Raw genomic sequence first — 15,340 nt, 5'->3', positions numbered from 1 at the left:
AGAGGAGAGCTGTAGGGAGGTGAGATGTATGGGAGGCAGATAAGAGGTAAGGAGGCAGAGAGTACTGTAAGGAGACAGGGAGTCATGTAGGGGAGGCAGGTGACGAGAAGGAGGAGTCAGGACTGCATATGATAAACAAGGAGAGCTGTAGGGGATGCAGGTGAGGGTCATATAAGGAAGCTAGTGATGCTAATGCAGGCAGGTAAGGAGGCAGATGAGAAGGGAGGCAGGATGAGGGTAGGCAAGTGAGAGCCGTGATTTGAGGGTGAGGCCATGTAAGGAGGCAGGTGAGGTTGCAAGGGAGCAGGGTGAGGCCAAAGATAAGGAGGCCAGGAGAGCTGTACGTGAGGCAGAGTGAGTAAGGCAGGCAGATGAGAGCTGTAGGGGAGGCAGAGACAAATGTAAAGCAGTGACAAATGTAAGTAGGGCAGAGGCAGCAGGGCAGAGCAGTGTGGGGAGGCAGGGAGTCTGTAGGAAGCTAGGAGACATGAAGGAGGTATAAGACGTAAATGATAAAGGAGAGCAGTGTAGGAGAAGTAAGATTAGCAGTGTAGACAGAGTGAGGCTGTGGGGAGGCAGAGTGAGCGTAAGGAGGCAGGTAAGGCCTGTAGGGAGGCAGAGTGAGTGCCGTGTAGGGGAGGCAGATAAGAGCCGTAAGGAGGCAGGAGAGCCTGTGTAGAGGAGCAGGGTGAGATCCGTGAGGTGGTGGTGTATGGAGGGCCGTGGAGGGAGGCACGGTGAGGGCCGTGTAGGGGAAGAGCGAGAGCCGTGTAGGATAGGGCAGGTGAGGGCCATGTAAGGGGAAGGCAGGTGAGGGCCATGGGAGGCAGGTGAGAGCCGTGTAATGGAGGCAGGTGAGGGCCGTAGGGAGGCAGGTGAGGGCCGTGTAGGTGAAGCAAGTGAGAGCCGTGTGGGAGGCAGGGTGGGGGCCATGTAAAGAGGCAGGGTGAACCATGTAAGGGAAGCCGGTGAGAGCCGTATATAAGAGACAGGTGAGAGCCGTGTAGTGGAGGCAGGAGAAAGTAGGAGGCAGAGTGAGGCCATGTAAGGAGGCAGATGAGAGCCGTGTAGGGAGGCAGAGTGAGGGTCGTGCAGGGAGGCAGGGTGAGGGCCGTGTAGGGAAAGCAGGTGAGCCGTGTAGGGGAGGCAGGGTGAGGGCCATGTAAGAGGCAGGGTGAGGGCCATGTAAGGGAGGCAGGTGAGAGCCGTACAAGGAGGCAGATGAGCCGTGTAGTGCAGGCAGGTGAGAGCCGTGTAGTGGAGGGCAGGTGAGAGCCGTATGAGAGGCAGGGGGTGAGGGCCATGGGAGGCAGGAGAGCCGTGTAGGGAGCAGAGTGAGTGCCGTGTAGGGGAAGCAGTGAGAGCCGTGTGGGGAGGCAGGGTGGAGCCGTGTGAGGCAAGGAGCCGCGTGGGGAAGCAGAGGAGAGCAGTGAAGGGAGGCAGGGTGAGAGCCGTAGGGGAGGCAGATGAGAGCCGTGTAGGGAGGCTGTAGGTGCCGTGTTGGGGAGGCAAGAGTGCCGTGTCGGGGAGGCAGATGAGAGCCGTGTAGGGAGGCAGAGTGAGAGCCGTGGGGAGGCAGAGTGAGACGTGTAGGGGAGGCAGGGTGAGAGCCGTGTAGGGGAGGCAGGTGGAGAGCCCTTGCAGGGAGGCAGAGTGAGCGGAGGCGTGCGAGTGCCGCGAGGGGAAACAGAGGAGAGCCGTGTAGGGGAGGCAGGGTGAGAACCGTGTAGGGAGGCAGATAAGAGCCGTAAGGAGGCAGGTGGAGGCCGTGTAGAGGAGGCGGGTGATCCGTGGGGGTGATAGTGTGAGGGCCGTGGGAGGCAGGGTGAGGGCCGGGGAAGGCAAGTGAGAGCCGTTTAGTGTAGGCAGGGTGGGAGGGCCATGTAAGGAAGGCAGGGTGAGGCCATGTGGGAGGCAGGTGAGAGCGGTAAGGAGGCAGGTGAGGCCGGGGAGGCAGGGTGAGGGCCGTGTAGAAGCGAGAGCCGGTAGGGTAGGCAGAGGAGTGCCGTGTGATGAGGCAGGTAAGGCCCGTGTAGGGAGGCAGAGTTAGTGCCGTGTAGAGGCAGTGTGAGAGCCGTGTAGGGGAGGCAGGTGAGAGCCGTGTAAGAGAGGCAGGGTGAGGGGCTGTGTAAGAAGGCAGAGTGAGTGCCGTGGGGAGGCAGAGTGAGAGCCGTGTCAGGGAGGCAGTGAGGGCCGCGTAGGGAGGGCAGTGTGAGGGCAGTGTAAGGGAGGCAGGGTGAGGGCCATGTAAGGGAGGCAGGGTGAGGGCAATGTAGATAGACAGAGGAGAATGTAGGGAGGCAGGTTGAGAGCTGTGTAGGGGAGGCAGGTGAGAGCCGTGAGGGGAGTGAGCGTATAAGGGGAGGCAGGTGAGAGCAGTGTAGGGGAGGCAGGGTGAGAGCCGTGTAGGGGAGGCAGAGTGAGTGCCGCGTAGGGGAAGCAGAGTGAGAGCTTAGGGAGGCAGGGTGAGAGCCGTGTAGGGGAGGCAGGGTGAGAGCCGTGTAGGGGAGGCAGAGGAGACGGGGTAGCAGAGTGGGAGCCGTGTAGGGGAGGCAGGGTGAGAGCCGTGTAGGGGAGGCAGATGAGAGCCATGTAAGGAGGCAGGTAAGGCCGTAAGGGAAACAGAGGTGACCGTGTAGGGGAGGCAGGGTGAGAGCCGTAGGGGAGGCAGGGTGAGAGCCGTGTAGGGGAGGAGAGAGTGAGAGACGTAGGGGAGGCAAAGTGAGTGCTATGTAGGGGAAGCAGAGGAGAGCTGTGTAGGGGAGGCAGGGTGAGAGCCGTGTAGGGAGGCAGGTGAAGGCCATGTAAGGGAGGCAGGTGGAGGGCCAGGGGAGGCAGGTGAAGGCCACAAGTAGGAGGCCGGTGAAGGCCGTGTAGTGGAGGTACGGTGAGGGCCATGTAGGGAAAAGTGAGGCCGTGTAGGGAGGCAGGGTGAGAGCCGTGTAGGGGAGGCCGAGTGAGAGCCGTGTGGGGAAGCAGAGTGGGAGCCGTGAAGGGGAGGCAGGAGAGAGCCGTAGGGGAGGCAGATGAGAGCCATGTAAGGAGGCAGGTAAGGGCCGTGTAAGGAAACAGAGTGTGACCCGTGTAGGGGAGGCAGGGTGAGAGCCGTGTAGGGGAGGCAGGGTGAGAGCCATGTAAGGGAGGCAGGGGGGACGTGGGGAGGCACGGTGAGGGGCCAAGTTAGGGGAGGAGCAGGGTGAGGGCCAGTAAGGGAGGCAGAAGGCCATGTAAGGAGGCAGGTGGGGGCCGTGTAGGGGAGGCACGGTGAGTGCCGTGTAGAGGAGGGTGTGAGGGCCATGTAAGAGAGGCAGGTGAGGCCATGTAAGGGGAGGCAGGTGAGGGCCAGTGTAGGGGAGGCAGGTGAAGGCCATGGGGCAGTGAAAGGTGAAGGCCGTGTAGTGGAGGTAGGCAGAGGGCCGTGAGAGGAGGCAGGTGAGGGCCGTGTAGAGGAGGCAGGGTGAGGGCCGTGTAAGTGAGGCAGGTGAAGGCCATGTAAGGGTGGCAGGTGAAGGCCATGTAAGGGCGGCAGGTTAGGCCGTGCAGGAGGCAGGAAGGGCCATGTAAGGGAGGCAGGTGAGGGCCGTAGTGGAGGTACGGTGAGGGCCGTGTAGGGAGGTACGGTGAGGCCGTAGAGGTGAGGCAGGGTGAGGGCCGGGTGAGGCAGGTGGCTACAAGGGAGGGTGGCAGGTGAAGGCCATGTAAGGGCGGTGAAGAAGCCGTGGGGGAGGCAGGTGAAGGCCATGTAAGGGGAGGCACGTGGAGGGGCCGTGTAGGGTGGCAGGTGAAGGCCGTGTAGGGAGGTACAGTGAAGGTCGTTTGAGGAAGCAGGTGAGGCCGGGCGATGCAGGTTAGGCCGCAGAGGAGGCAGGGTGAGGGCCGTGTAAGGACGGCAGGTGAAGGCCATGTAAGGGAGGCAGGTTAGTGCCGTAGGGGAGGCAGGGTGGAGGGCCGTGTAAGGGAGGCAGGTGAAGGCCATGTAAGGGAGGTTAGGTAGAGGAGGCAGGGTGAAGGCCGTAAGGAGAGGCAGGTGAAGGAGCCATGTAAGGGAGGCAGGTGAAGGCCATGTGCGGGTGGCAGGTGAAGGCCATGTAAGGGAGGCAGGTTAGGGGCCGTAAGGCAGGCAGGTGAAGGCCATGTAAGGGAGGCAGGTGGAGGCCGTGTAGGGTAGGCAGGTGAGGGCCGTTTAGGGGAGGCAGGTGAGGGCCGTGTAGGGGAGGCAGGTGGTGGCCGTGAGGGCAGGTAAGGGCCGTGTAGGAGGCAGGTGAGGGTCGGGGAAGGAGGCATGGTGAGGGCATGTAAGGGAGGCAGGTGAAGGCTGTGTAGGGTAGGCAGGGTGATGGCAGTGTGGGGAGGCAGGTGAAGGCCGTTTAGAGGAGGCAGGTGAGGGCCGTTTAGAGGGAGGCAGGGTGAAGGCCGTTTAGAGGAGGCAGGTTAGGGCCGTGTAGGGAGAGGCAGGTTAGGTCAGTTTAGGGGGTGGAGGAGGGCCAGAGGCAGGTGAAGGCCGTGAGGAAGCAGGTTGAGGGGTCAGGGAGGCAGGAAAATGTGTGGGGAGGCAGGTTAGGGGCCGTGTGCGGGGGCAGGTGAGGGCCGTGTAGGGGAAGCAGGAGGGCAGTGTAGGGAGGCAGGGTGAGGGCCGTGTAGGGGGAGGCAGGTGAGGGCCGTGTTGGGGAGGCAGGTGAAGGCCGTGTCGGGGAATCAGGGTGAGGGGCCGTGGGGAGGCAGGGTGAGGGCCGTAGGGGAGGCAGGTGAGGGCCGTGTGGGGAGGCAGGGTGACGTGGGGAGGCAGGGTGAGGGCCGTGTAGGGGAGGCAGGATAGGGGCGTATAGGGGAGGCAGGTTAGGGCTGTGTAGGGGAGGCAGGTGAGGGCCGTGTAGGGGAGGCAGGTGAGTGACACAGGTACTCCCAGTCTTAATTATACATTAGTAGAGCGGCGGCGAGTGTCCTCCAGCAAGCTCGTTAATATCACCTCAATACCCTAGTCTGGCTGAATAGTATCCCTCCCTCCTCCTCTCTAACCCCTCCCTCGTTCCCATATTCATTTCTCTCTCCCTCCTTTGCTCTCATTTCTTCCTCGTTTTTCCTCTCCTTCGCTTCTTCCTCCTTCTTTCCCTCTCACTGCCCCCTCACCCCTCCTGACTTTTCCTCCTTCCTCCCTCTTGTTCCCTTCCTCTCATTCGGTCATATTTCTTCCCTCTCACCCTCCTCTCTGTTCACCTCTCCTCCTCCTTTACATCATTTGTTAACGATACTCAGTCCTCCTTCCTTAACCTAAAGCATTTACGAGATCCCCTCTAACACCTCCTCATTTTACTCACAGACCTCTCTTTCTACCAACCACCTCCTCCCACTCATCTTCGCGTCGTCCCTCTCATCGCCCTACACCCGAACATCAATCTCATCTCTCTTCTTCTTCCCTCTACCTCTCTTTCCATTCCTTCCCTCCCCTCACGAATACGTCGTCTTACTCTCCCTCATATCTCCCTCCCGCCATTTCTTCTCCCTACCTTATATGTCACCCTCCTATCCCCCATCTCTCCTTAAAACGCCATATAATTACCCGTTACCCCTTAATCCTATCAGATATTTTGTATTCCCGTTGATGATGCTCTTCTTCCTCCTCCTTCATCTTCACACCCTCAACATCACATCCCTGTCCCGTTTTCTCCTTTCTTAACCTGTCTGGATCTCACAATCTCCGGGCCTTCTACATTCCCTTTCCACTAAATTTCTATCTCCTCTATGTGTGTGTCATCAGCTATTATATTTCTCCCTCAGCCCTTTCTTCCTCCCAATCATCTCTCACCGTCATGAGCTCCCTCCTTCTGCCTATATAAAGTTAACCTTATGTTATTTTGAAACTTCCCATCTATATAAGTGTCTTCCCCTCCCTCTCTCCCTCCCTCCCTCTTCCTCCCAAGCTTCTTACTTCTTCTCTCCCTCCATACTCCTCTCAATCATCTCTAACCTCCATCCCTCCCCCTACTCCTGTCTACATAGATGTCGCCTCACCACCCTTCCTGGCCTCCTCAAGTCTCCCTAGTGGCAGAGGGAGGCTGTGGATGGTCGTCGAGGCGAGCATCAGGTAGAGGCAGAGGGAGGTTAGAGTGGCGTAAAGTTATATAAGACCGTGTGTGGCGAGCATGCTGAAGGCACTATCCTGAGCTGCCACACCCCAGGGCACGACCAGGGGTAGGTGGCCACCACACTCCGCAGTCTCATATATTCAAGAGTTAAATATTTATCCTTATTGGAACTATGAGGACTTGCTTAATTGCATTAATTATGCTGCGACACAAAGCTGACGTCCAAAATATTGTTTAAAGGACCATATACGGGGTTTATAGTTGGCAAGTAATATTTTTCTTGAACCTGTGTTTGTTTGTGTATAAAGAAGACGTTTTCAAGATACCTGTGGGTTCATAATCAATGTTATGCCAACTGAACAGTATCTTAGGCCCATACACTATTATAAACGTCTCGCACCTTAACACACAGAAACACAGGTTATAAAAACGTGGCAATTCTGAACCCATTATTTGACCATTTAAGCGAATAAGAGTGAGATCCAACCATAACTATAGCTGTATTCTTTAATCTTTACTAAATGAAAATTAATGCACGAATCTTCGGTGTTAGTGTACAGGCCTTTCTGATTAACACCTGGAACAGACACAATAATACAGGATTTAGGAGCTAATGAGTTAAATTAACATTATTGTGAACGATAAAGAATTGCCATGGTTCTCTGGTAAACCCGGGACGTGAGGGAGCCGTAAGGATTGATTAGTGTTGTTTTATCACCAGTGACGTCTCTTTTTATCATTTCATCATATATTAGCTTACTCACCGTTCGGGCGGTCGGTCTCTTCTTTGTTACTTTGTTACGACCTTCATTTTCCACTGTTATGGATCTGTCATCTGACGAACTTATTCACTGATTTACGAAAAAAGACACCACACCATAAAATATACTGCACTCAACTGTCTACCAGAAATATATCATGACTTCCGCTTTCTAAAACTGTATCATGCTTTAGAAATAATACTATATCTGTCCACCAATCAAATATTTCATGACGTAAGGAAATAACATACATTGGTTTAATCGGCACATTAACCCCTCCATCCCTAACTTGTGTGTCGCAGGGAGCGCGGGTGGTGTGGGCGGAAGTAACGCTGGTACACGAGGGCGCCCTGGGAGGTGCTGCCTGGGGCTACAGTCTGCTCCCCTCCACCTTCCCCCTCACCTGGGACGAGGCGCGGGCCGCCTGTGAGGTGGTGCCGGGCTCTATGCTTGCTAGAGGTGAGCAACACACTGTTTATGTATGATACCATGTATGAAATATCACATTCACTTTCAGTATACCTAAGTCATTACTGACAATTGCTTTCTCATACTCACCAAAAAGTTGTCAACGTTCCTCTGACTCCGTAAAAACAAAAAAAAGCAGTCATATATATTTTTCAAAGGTAGAGTCACCTGTCCAGTTCTAGGAATTCCACTTTCCAAAGTGTAAACTCTGACATTGTACTCGCTGCAAAAACAGTCACCGTCGTAGAAAAAGATGGACTTTTACAGTTAAAGAAATCTGGCATGAAGGCCAAAAACTATTGTTTTTCCTTCGGTCATTATTACACAAAGACTAGATACATATTAAAATATCTAGAGCAAACGATAAAGGCCAAATTATTACATAAACTTTTGATAAGAGGTGGGGTTAGATAATGACTTAATTTCATAGTTATAATCACCATAAAATCAAAAGAAGGCAACAATAAAAACATGATAAATACTTGTTTGTTTTTTTCGTACAGGAACAAAAGTGATTATTTCTAACTCAGTGTGACCTGTCCTCCACCCAGCTGGGTCCCTCAGCCAGCATAACCAACGACTTTACCTCTGCCTCCCAGTGTTATTACTTTTGATCTTAAGTAAATAATTAACTCCTGCGTCCTATAAACATAATATTTGTAGTACCTCAGTGTGACTAATATATTCCTTTTCTGCCCGGATGTGACTTGTGGTGTGACCCTAGTGGAGGAGTGGCAGGCGGAGGCAGCAGTGGAAGAATACCTTAAGACGCTGCAGTTCACACAGCCCGTCTGGCTGGCCAACAGACAAACTCTACCAGAAGTGTGAGTGAACGCTAGTCATTCCACTTTATTACTATCTGATATATGTATCAGTTATACAGTACGTATGCCTTAATCTCGAAAACTTGAATATTTATTGAGGCAACTTGAATATTTAGTTCCTTCTTGAACATTTTGTGTTTCCAACTTGAAACTTCCTATCTGGGATTCTTGATTTCTCATATTGTTTAGTTAGTCCACTCCTTTCTTCTGAGTAATCATTCAACCTTTCCTTGCATAACCATTCCACTTCTAATAAGTAAATTCGTGTTGAATACGCACTCTCTCACTAGAGCTAACCTATTCAGTGCCGGTACAGTATACTAGCATTGCAATGATTTTAACTCGTACAAAATCAAATTATATCAGCAAGTTGGATCTTTCTCAATTCACCCTGCTGATACAAAGAATTTGGTCAACTTACTGCCGTTATAAGTAGCTCTTTTTGACGTATGAAACTTAACTTACCATACACTGCACTTATTAACTTCATGAAATGTACTCGATAACTCTAAATTAACCCAAAATTCGTTTCGTTTCTCAAGACCACTTAGTTTATCATCCGTCAACTGGTCACTGTGTGTTACAACAACGAGATCACCAACACATCTCAGGTAATATGTCGTGGAACTAGTGGTATATTATCATGGTCTGTGCTGAGTTTTAAGTTATTATTTTGAGTATCCGGACCGTATACTCTCACACGTTGTTTTTGTAAGTGTAAATGTTAGTATGTGTGTGTGTGTGTGTGTGTGTGTGTGTATATGTGTGTGTATGTGCGCGTGTGTGTGTGTGTGTGTGTGTGTGTGTGTGTGTGTGTGTGTGTGTGTGTGTGTGTGTGTGTGTGTGTGCATATACCCTCTCTCCGCATGCGTGTATAAGTGTATGCGCTTATGCTTCTAGTCTGTATGTGTCTGAGTGTGTGTACGTAAACATAAACAAAACACGCTAGTTGGGACTGAGAGGATCTTAGAAATGAATCCGACCTGAACACTCGCTCCTTACAATTTAAAATACCATAATGAGGTAGTAGGTAGTAGGCAGCTACCAAACAGGGAGGTACTACCACCTGGGAAGATATTGGAAGCATAATGTGTTGTCTAATGGTAGACCCTGCTACTATATGGCATCACGAAAATTGTGACCAAGTCCCAGGTTGCTGATCTATCTTTCTGCCTCATTTACACACAATTGCAGGGTCTCAACTGTCTCTCTTACTATTGACAACACCACAACTAAAACCGTACTCATTCTTGATCTGTTTTATTCATTCTATTTTATTCTCCTATGTCAGTTGATATTAATACTGAAGCGGGGCCTTCTCGGATGGGTCCCACTGGTCGGGAAGGTTGTGGACCCCAGGGTCGACCTGATCATCATCAAGCTACTGGGGCCTCAACTGACGCCACTACGGTTGCTGGAGGATCGGCTTTTTTCACACTTCATTTTTCAAACATTCGCGGACTGAGATCCAATTTTTCTTCTGTAGAGCACGATCTATTAACCTCTTCCCCCGATCTCTTACTACTCTCCGAACTTCAACTGACCAAAGCAGCTTCACCCAAATCTTTTCAAGTCTCTAACTACAACCTTTATACCTACTTCCGCTCTAAGGGAGGTGTATGCGCCTACTGCAATACACGTACACCTATAGCCCGACTCACAGATCTTGAATCTCCCCTTTATGATGTCATCTGGCTCAAAATATCTCTACCTACTGTGACTATTTTTCTTTGTTTCTTATACTGTTCTCCCAACTCTACCAACTATTTCGAACTCTTTGACTATCTCACTTCTTGCCATGAGTCGTTGCTATCCACACACCCCTACACCGAGATCCTCTACCTAGGGGATTTCAATGTACATCACAGAGAGTGGCTTGGCTCTGCAAGGGATGACCTAGATGGCGCTGAGGCACTCTCTTTTTCCTTACTTAATGATTTGGAACAAATAATCAAACACCCTACACGCGTTCCTGATCGACACGATCAACTTGCTAACATTCTTGATCTTTGTTTTACCTCTAACCCCTCACACTATTCATACTCAATTTTTGCCCCCTTAGGGTCTTCTGATCACAACCTTATTTCTATTAAATCAAACTGGGCACGACCACCTCCCCCACCCCCTCTAAACGTCAACTATGGCACTATCGGAGGGCAAGCTGGCAATCCTTGCAAGAATTCTTCACCGACTTTCCTTGGGATGAATGTTGCTTTTCCACTCGGGATGCCTCAGTATGTGCTGACAGCATCGCTGGGGTTATACAGGGCGGTATGAGTGCATTTATCCCATCTTCTACCAAAACTTTCACATTACAATCATGGTTTGATCGCTCCTGCTCTCTTGCTTGCAGGGTGAGAGATAGGGCATATCGAGCTATGAAACTATCTCCTTCTCCTATTACCCACGCCTCTTTCATTACTTCTAGGAATCGTTGTAAGGCTATTCTTCGTAGGGCCAAGCGGAATTTTATTAAAAGAAAGACTGCTGTCCTGACTAATTCTTCCTCTAGTAAATCCTTCTGGTCCTTAGCTAAAAACATCTGTAACAACTTCTGCACGCCTTCTTTTCCTCCCCTCTTCCTTCCCAATAACTCTATAGCCAACTCTCCCCCTGAGAAAGCCATCCCTTTGGCACCTTATTCTCCTCTAATTCCACCTTAGACGATTCCCACTCTACCCCTCCTACCCCTGCACCTCCTACTGAACCTGTGCACTTTCCTATAATCTCCACTCGCAGGGTTGCCGGTGTGTTATCCAGGTTGGATGTGAGTAAGGCGCATGTACCGGACGGAATACCCCCTCGTGTTCTGAGGGAGTGTGCTGAAGCCCTGGCCCCTGTGCTTGCTCGCCTCTTTCGCCTTTGCCTCAAAACCAAAACTTTTCCTTCTTCTTGGAAGCATGCCTTGGTTCAGCCCATCCCGAAGAAGGGTGACCATTCTAATCCCTCTAACTATCGCCCCATTGCCCTAACTTCATCCCTCTCTAAGATTTTCGAAACTATCTTGAACTCCCATTTTCTCCGTCACCTTGAACGCCTTTCTCTTTTGTCGGATCACCAGTATGGCTTTCGCCAGGCGAGATCTACTGGTGATCTGCTCTCCTATTGCACCCATCTTTGGTCATCCTCTCTTAGGGATTATGGGGAAACTTTTGTCGTGGCCCTCGACATCTCCAAAGCATTTGACAGGGTATGGCACAAGTCTAAACTTCCCTCTTTTGGTTTCTCCCCCACTTTGTTCTCTCATCTCTAGCTTCCTTGAGAATCGATCCATGGCAGTTGTTGTCGAGGGATCGATTTCTCTCTCTTTCTCTACCAATAGTGGCGTCCCACAGGGTTCTGTTCTTTCACCAACTCTCTTCCTTCTTTTTGTCAATGATTTACTTCACACTACAACTAATTCTATCCATTCTTATGCCGATGATTCTACTCTTCACTCTTCCTCACATTTTCCCCTTCCTCCTAACTCTCAAACTAGATCTGTTTCTAGAACTGATATCATTACTTCTATCAACGCGGATCTCTGCAGCATCTCTGAATGGGGAGATACAAACTTGGTTATGTTCAATAGTAACAAAACTCAATATTTACCAATTACACTTTGTAAATTAGGTAATCTCCCACCATTTACATTTCAGGACGCTATCATCCTCCCAAATTCTGAAATAAATATGTTAGGCCTCACCATTTCCTCCAATATGTCCTGGAAATCACACATCCTTAGTATAACTAAAGCTGCCTCCCGAAAGTTGGGAATGCTGTACAGATGCCGCAGCTACTTCACTCCTGAGCAGTTGCTCCAAGTATATAAGGGATTCATTCGTCTAACTTGGAGTACTGCTCTCATATCTGGGGTGGCTCTTCTTCTGTCCAACTATTAGATAGGGTGGAATCAAAGGCATTTCGTCTTATTAACTCTCCTCCTTTAGTCGACAATCTCTCTCCCCTTTCTCTTCGCCGCAATGTTGCTTCACTCTCTCTCTTTTACAGGTACTTTAACGGGCAATGTTCAGTGGATTTGGCATCCTGTGTACCGCCGGCAAGGCCGTGGGTTCGTAACACACGTCTTGCGCGGTGCCCACCATTTCTCTGTGGATGTCGGTCACACGAGAATAACCCGTTATAGTAACTCCTTCTTTCCTCACACAGCCAAACTGTGGAATGCTCTGCCTTCTTCTGTGTTTCCATGCTCTTACAATCTGTCTCACTTTAAAAAGCTGGTTTTCCGGCATCTTCGTGGTGTAGATTAATACAGTATAACCTTTTTTTCTATATTTTCAATTTCTTTCCGTTCTTTTTTTTTCGCCCCCCAGGCTCCGTTGTGGGTCGTTTGACCTGTGCGCAGGTGGGCTAATTCCCGTAAAAAAAAAAAAAAAAAAGCAGATTATCCAGATACACTCCTGTAAACAGGTTTTTTTTCAAATGACAAAAAAAATGTATTACTTAAGTGGCACAACAGAGGTACTAAAGTGGTACAACAGAGGCACTAAAGCGGTACAACATAAGTACTAAAGTGGTACAACAGAGGTCCTAAGGTGACACAGCAAAGGTACTAAAGTGGTACAACAGAGGTACTAAGGTGGCACAAAAAATTACTAAAGTGGTACAACAGAGGTACTAAGGTGGCACAACAAAGGTACTAAAGTGGTACAACAGAGGCACTCAAGTGGTACAACAGAGGTACTAAAGTGGCACATCAGAAGTACTAAAGTGGTACAACAGAGGCGCTCAAGTGGTACAACAGAGGTACTAAAGTGGTACAACATAGGTACTAAAGTGGCACATCAGAGGTACTAAAGTGGTACAACAGAAGCACTCAAGTTGTACAACAGAGGTACTAAAGTGGCACATCAGAGGTAATAAAGTGGTACAACAGAGGCACTCAAGTGGTACAACAGAGGTACTAAAGTGGTACAACAGACGTAATAAAGTGGCACATCAGAGGTACTAAAGTGGTAAAACAGAGGCACTCAAGTGGTACAACAGAGGTACTATAGTCGTACAACAGAGGTATTAAAGTGGCACAATAGAAGTACTAAAGTGGTACAACAGAGGTACTAAAATGGTACAACAGACGTACTAAGGTGGCACAACAAAGGACCTAAAGTGGTACAACAGAGGTATTAAAGTGGTACAACAGGGGTATTAAAGTGGTACAACAGAGGTACTAATGTGGCACAACAAAGTTACTAAAGTGGTAAAACAGAGGTACTAAAGTGGCACATCAGAGGTACTAAAGTGGTACAACAGAGTCACTGTAGTGGTACAGCAGAGGCACTAAAGTGGTACAACAGATGCACTAAAGTGGTACAACAAGGCACTAAAGTGGTACAACAAAGGTACTAAAGTGGAAAAAACAAAGATACTAAAGTGGCAAAACAAAGGTACTAAAGTGCTACAACAGAGGTACTAAAGTGGTACAACAGAGGCACTAATGTGGTACAACAGAGGTACCAAAGTGGCACAATAGAGGTACTAAAGTGGTACAAATGGACAAATGTAAAGTACTTAGTCTAGGTCTCTCGGAGATGCAAACAGAGAAACCAGATATCAAATGAACAACGATGTTATAGAAAATACGAATGTGAGAAAGATTTAGGAGTAATGATAAGCAGGAATCTTAAGCCAAGTAAACAATGTGTATTTGCTCGAAACAAGGCTAATGAAGTACTTTGGTTCATACAAAGGAGTGTTAGTTAAAAGACTAGAGAGGGCATCCTAAAACTATGTTTTGCACTTGTGAGAACCTCACTTGGATTACGCAGTTCAATTCTGGTCACCGTGTTTACAGAATGGATATAGAATCCCAAGAAGGAATTCAGAGGAGAATGAAAAGACTAATCCCGGGCATTAGGAACCTTGAGTACAGAGACAAGTTAAAGCATCTTAATTTGCACTCCCTCGAGAGACGTAGAGTGAGGGGCGATATGATAGAGGTGTATAAATGGAAGTCAGGACTAAACAAAGGGGATATATAAATAATTATTTAAAGAACATCATTGGCCAAAGGAAGGCTATAGGTAGAAGGATAAATCGTGGCGAAATTCACCTCCGGGACTATTATAGGGTATTGGCGAGAGGGGTTAAAACCGAGATAAGGAAAGCAAAGAGGAATAATGAGGTAAGGATAGTAAGGGAGGCGAAGACAAACCCCAAAGGATTCTACCAAATGTATCAAACTAAAACACGAGAAAAGATTGGACCAATACGGTCAGACTCTGCCGAGCTCACTGATAACGACGGAGAAATGAGCAATAATTTGAATAAATATTTTTCAACAGTTTTCACCACCGAAAATTTAAACATGATACCCGAGGCACCGACTCTATTCAGAGATAGTGAAGGAAACAAATTAAGTGAGATAGTAGTGACTAGTAACGATGTTAGTAAGCAAATAGACAAACTAAAGCCTAATAAGTCACCTGGTCCCGATGAGATATTTGCCAGAGTATTAAAGGAATGTAAGGAAGAGCTTAGTATGCCCTTAGCAAAGTTGTTTAACATGTCCTTAAAAACAGGTGTAGTACCAGAATCCTGGAGGATAGCAAATGTAATACCGATTTTCAAGAAGGGGGATAGATCACTATCCTCTAACTACCGCCCAATCAGTCTAACATCAATAGTAGGCAAATTACTGGAAGCAATCATTTCAAACTCTATTCGAAATCACCTGGAGAAGCACCGATTGATCAATGATTCCCAGCATGGCTTCACAAGCGGACGTTCTTGCCTAACTAATCTATTAACATTCTTTTCATCATTTTCGAATCGGTGGACGAGGGGCACAATTATGATGTGGTATATCTCGACTTTAGCAAAGCCTTCGACAGAGTCCCCCACGAAAGACTAATTAGAAAGGTAGAAGCTCATGGCATCAAAGGTGACATCCTTAAATGGATTAGGGCGTGGTTACAGGACAGGAAACAGAGAGTGAGCATTAACCGCACTAAGTCCCATTAGAGCAACGTCACAAGTAGAGTTCCCCAAGGCTCAGTACTTGGACCATTATTATTGATTATATACATAAACGACATAGATATCGGCATAGACAGCAACATAAGTAAATTTGCTGATGACACTAAAATAGGATGTGTTATCAAATCTGACGAGGACTCGGCAAAACTACAGGAAGATCTAAAAAAAAATTTCGAATGGTCTGAAAAATGGCAGATGAAATTCAACGTCGACAAATGTAAAGTACTCA

General features: G+C 48.9%; 1 protein-coding gene across 2 annotated transcripts in view; it reads left to right on the top strand.

The window, feature by feature from the left end:
• The window catches only part of LOC121875695, a 153,641-nt gene that overhangs the window by 35,743 nt on the left and 102,558 nt on the right, over positions 1-15,340 (top strand). Inside the window, exons 3-5 of one of the 2 annotated variants that reach the window (XM_042380325.1) lie at positions 7,147-7,303; positions 8,037-8,136; positions 8,679-8,747. In XM_042380325.1, the coding sequence (XP_042236259.1) occupies positions 7,147-7,303; positions 8,037-8,136; positions 8,679-8,747 (326 nt within the window). The remainder of the gene's footprint in view (positions 1-7,146; positions 7,304-8,036; positions 8,137-8,678; positions 8,748-15,340) is intronic. The other variant, XM_042380326.1, reaches the window with a different exon arrangement.

This window comes from Homarus americanus, unplaced genomic scaffold (genome assembly GCF_018991925.1).
Source record: "Homarus americanus isolate GMGI-L3 unplaced genomic scaffold, GMGI_Hamer_2.0 scaffold22250, whole genome shotgun sequence".
NCBI classification, from domain to species: Eukaryota; Metazoa; Arthropoda; class Malacostraca; order Decapoda; family Nephropidae; genus Homarus; species Homarus americanus.
The sequence above is the reverse complement of the archived record's forward strand: the minus strand, read 5'-3'. Positions and strand labels throughout refer to the sequence as shown.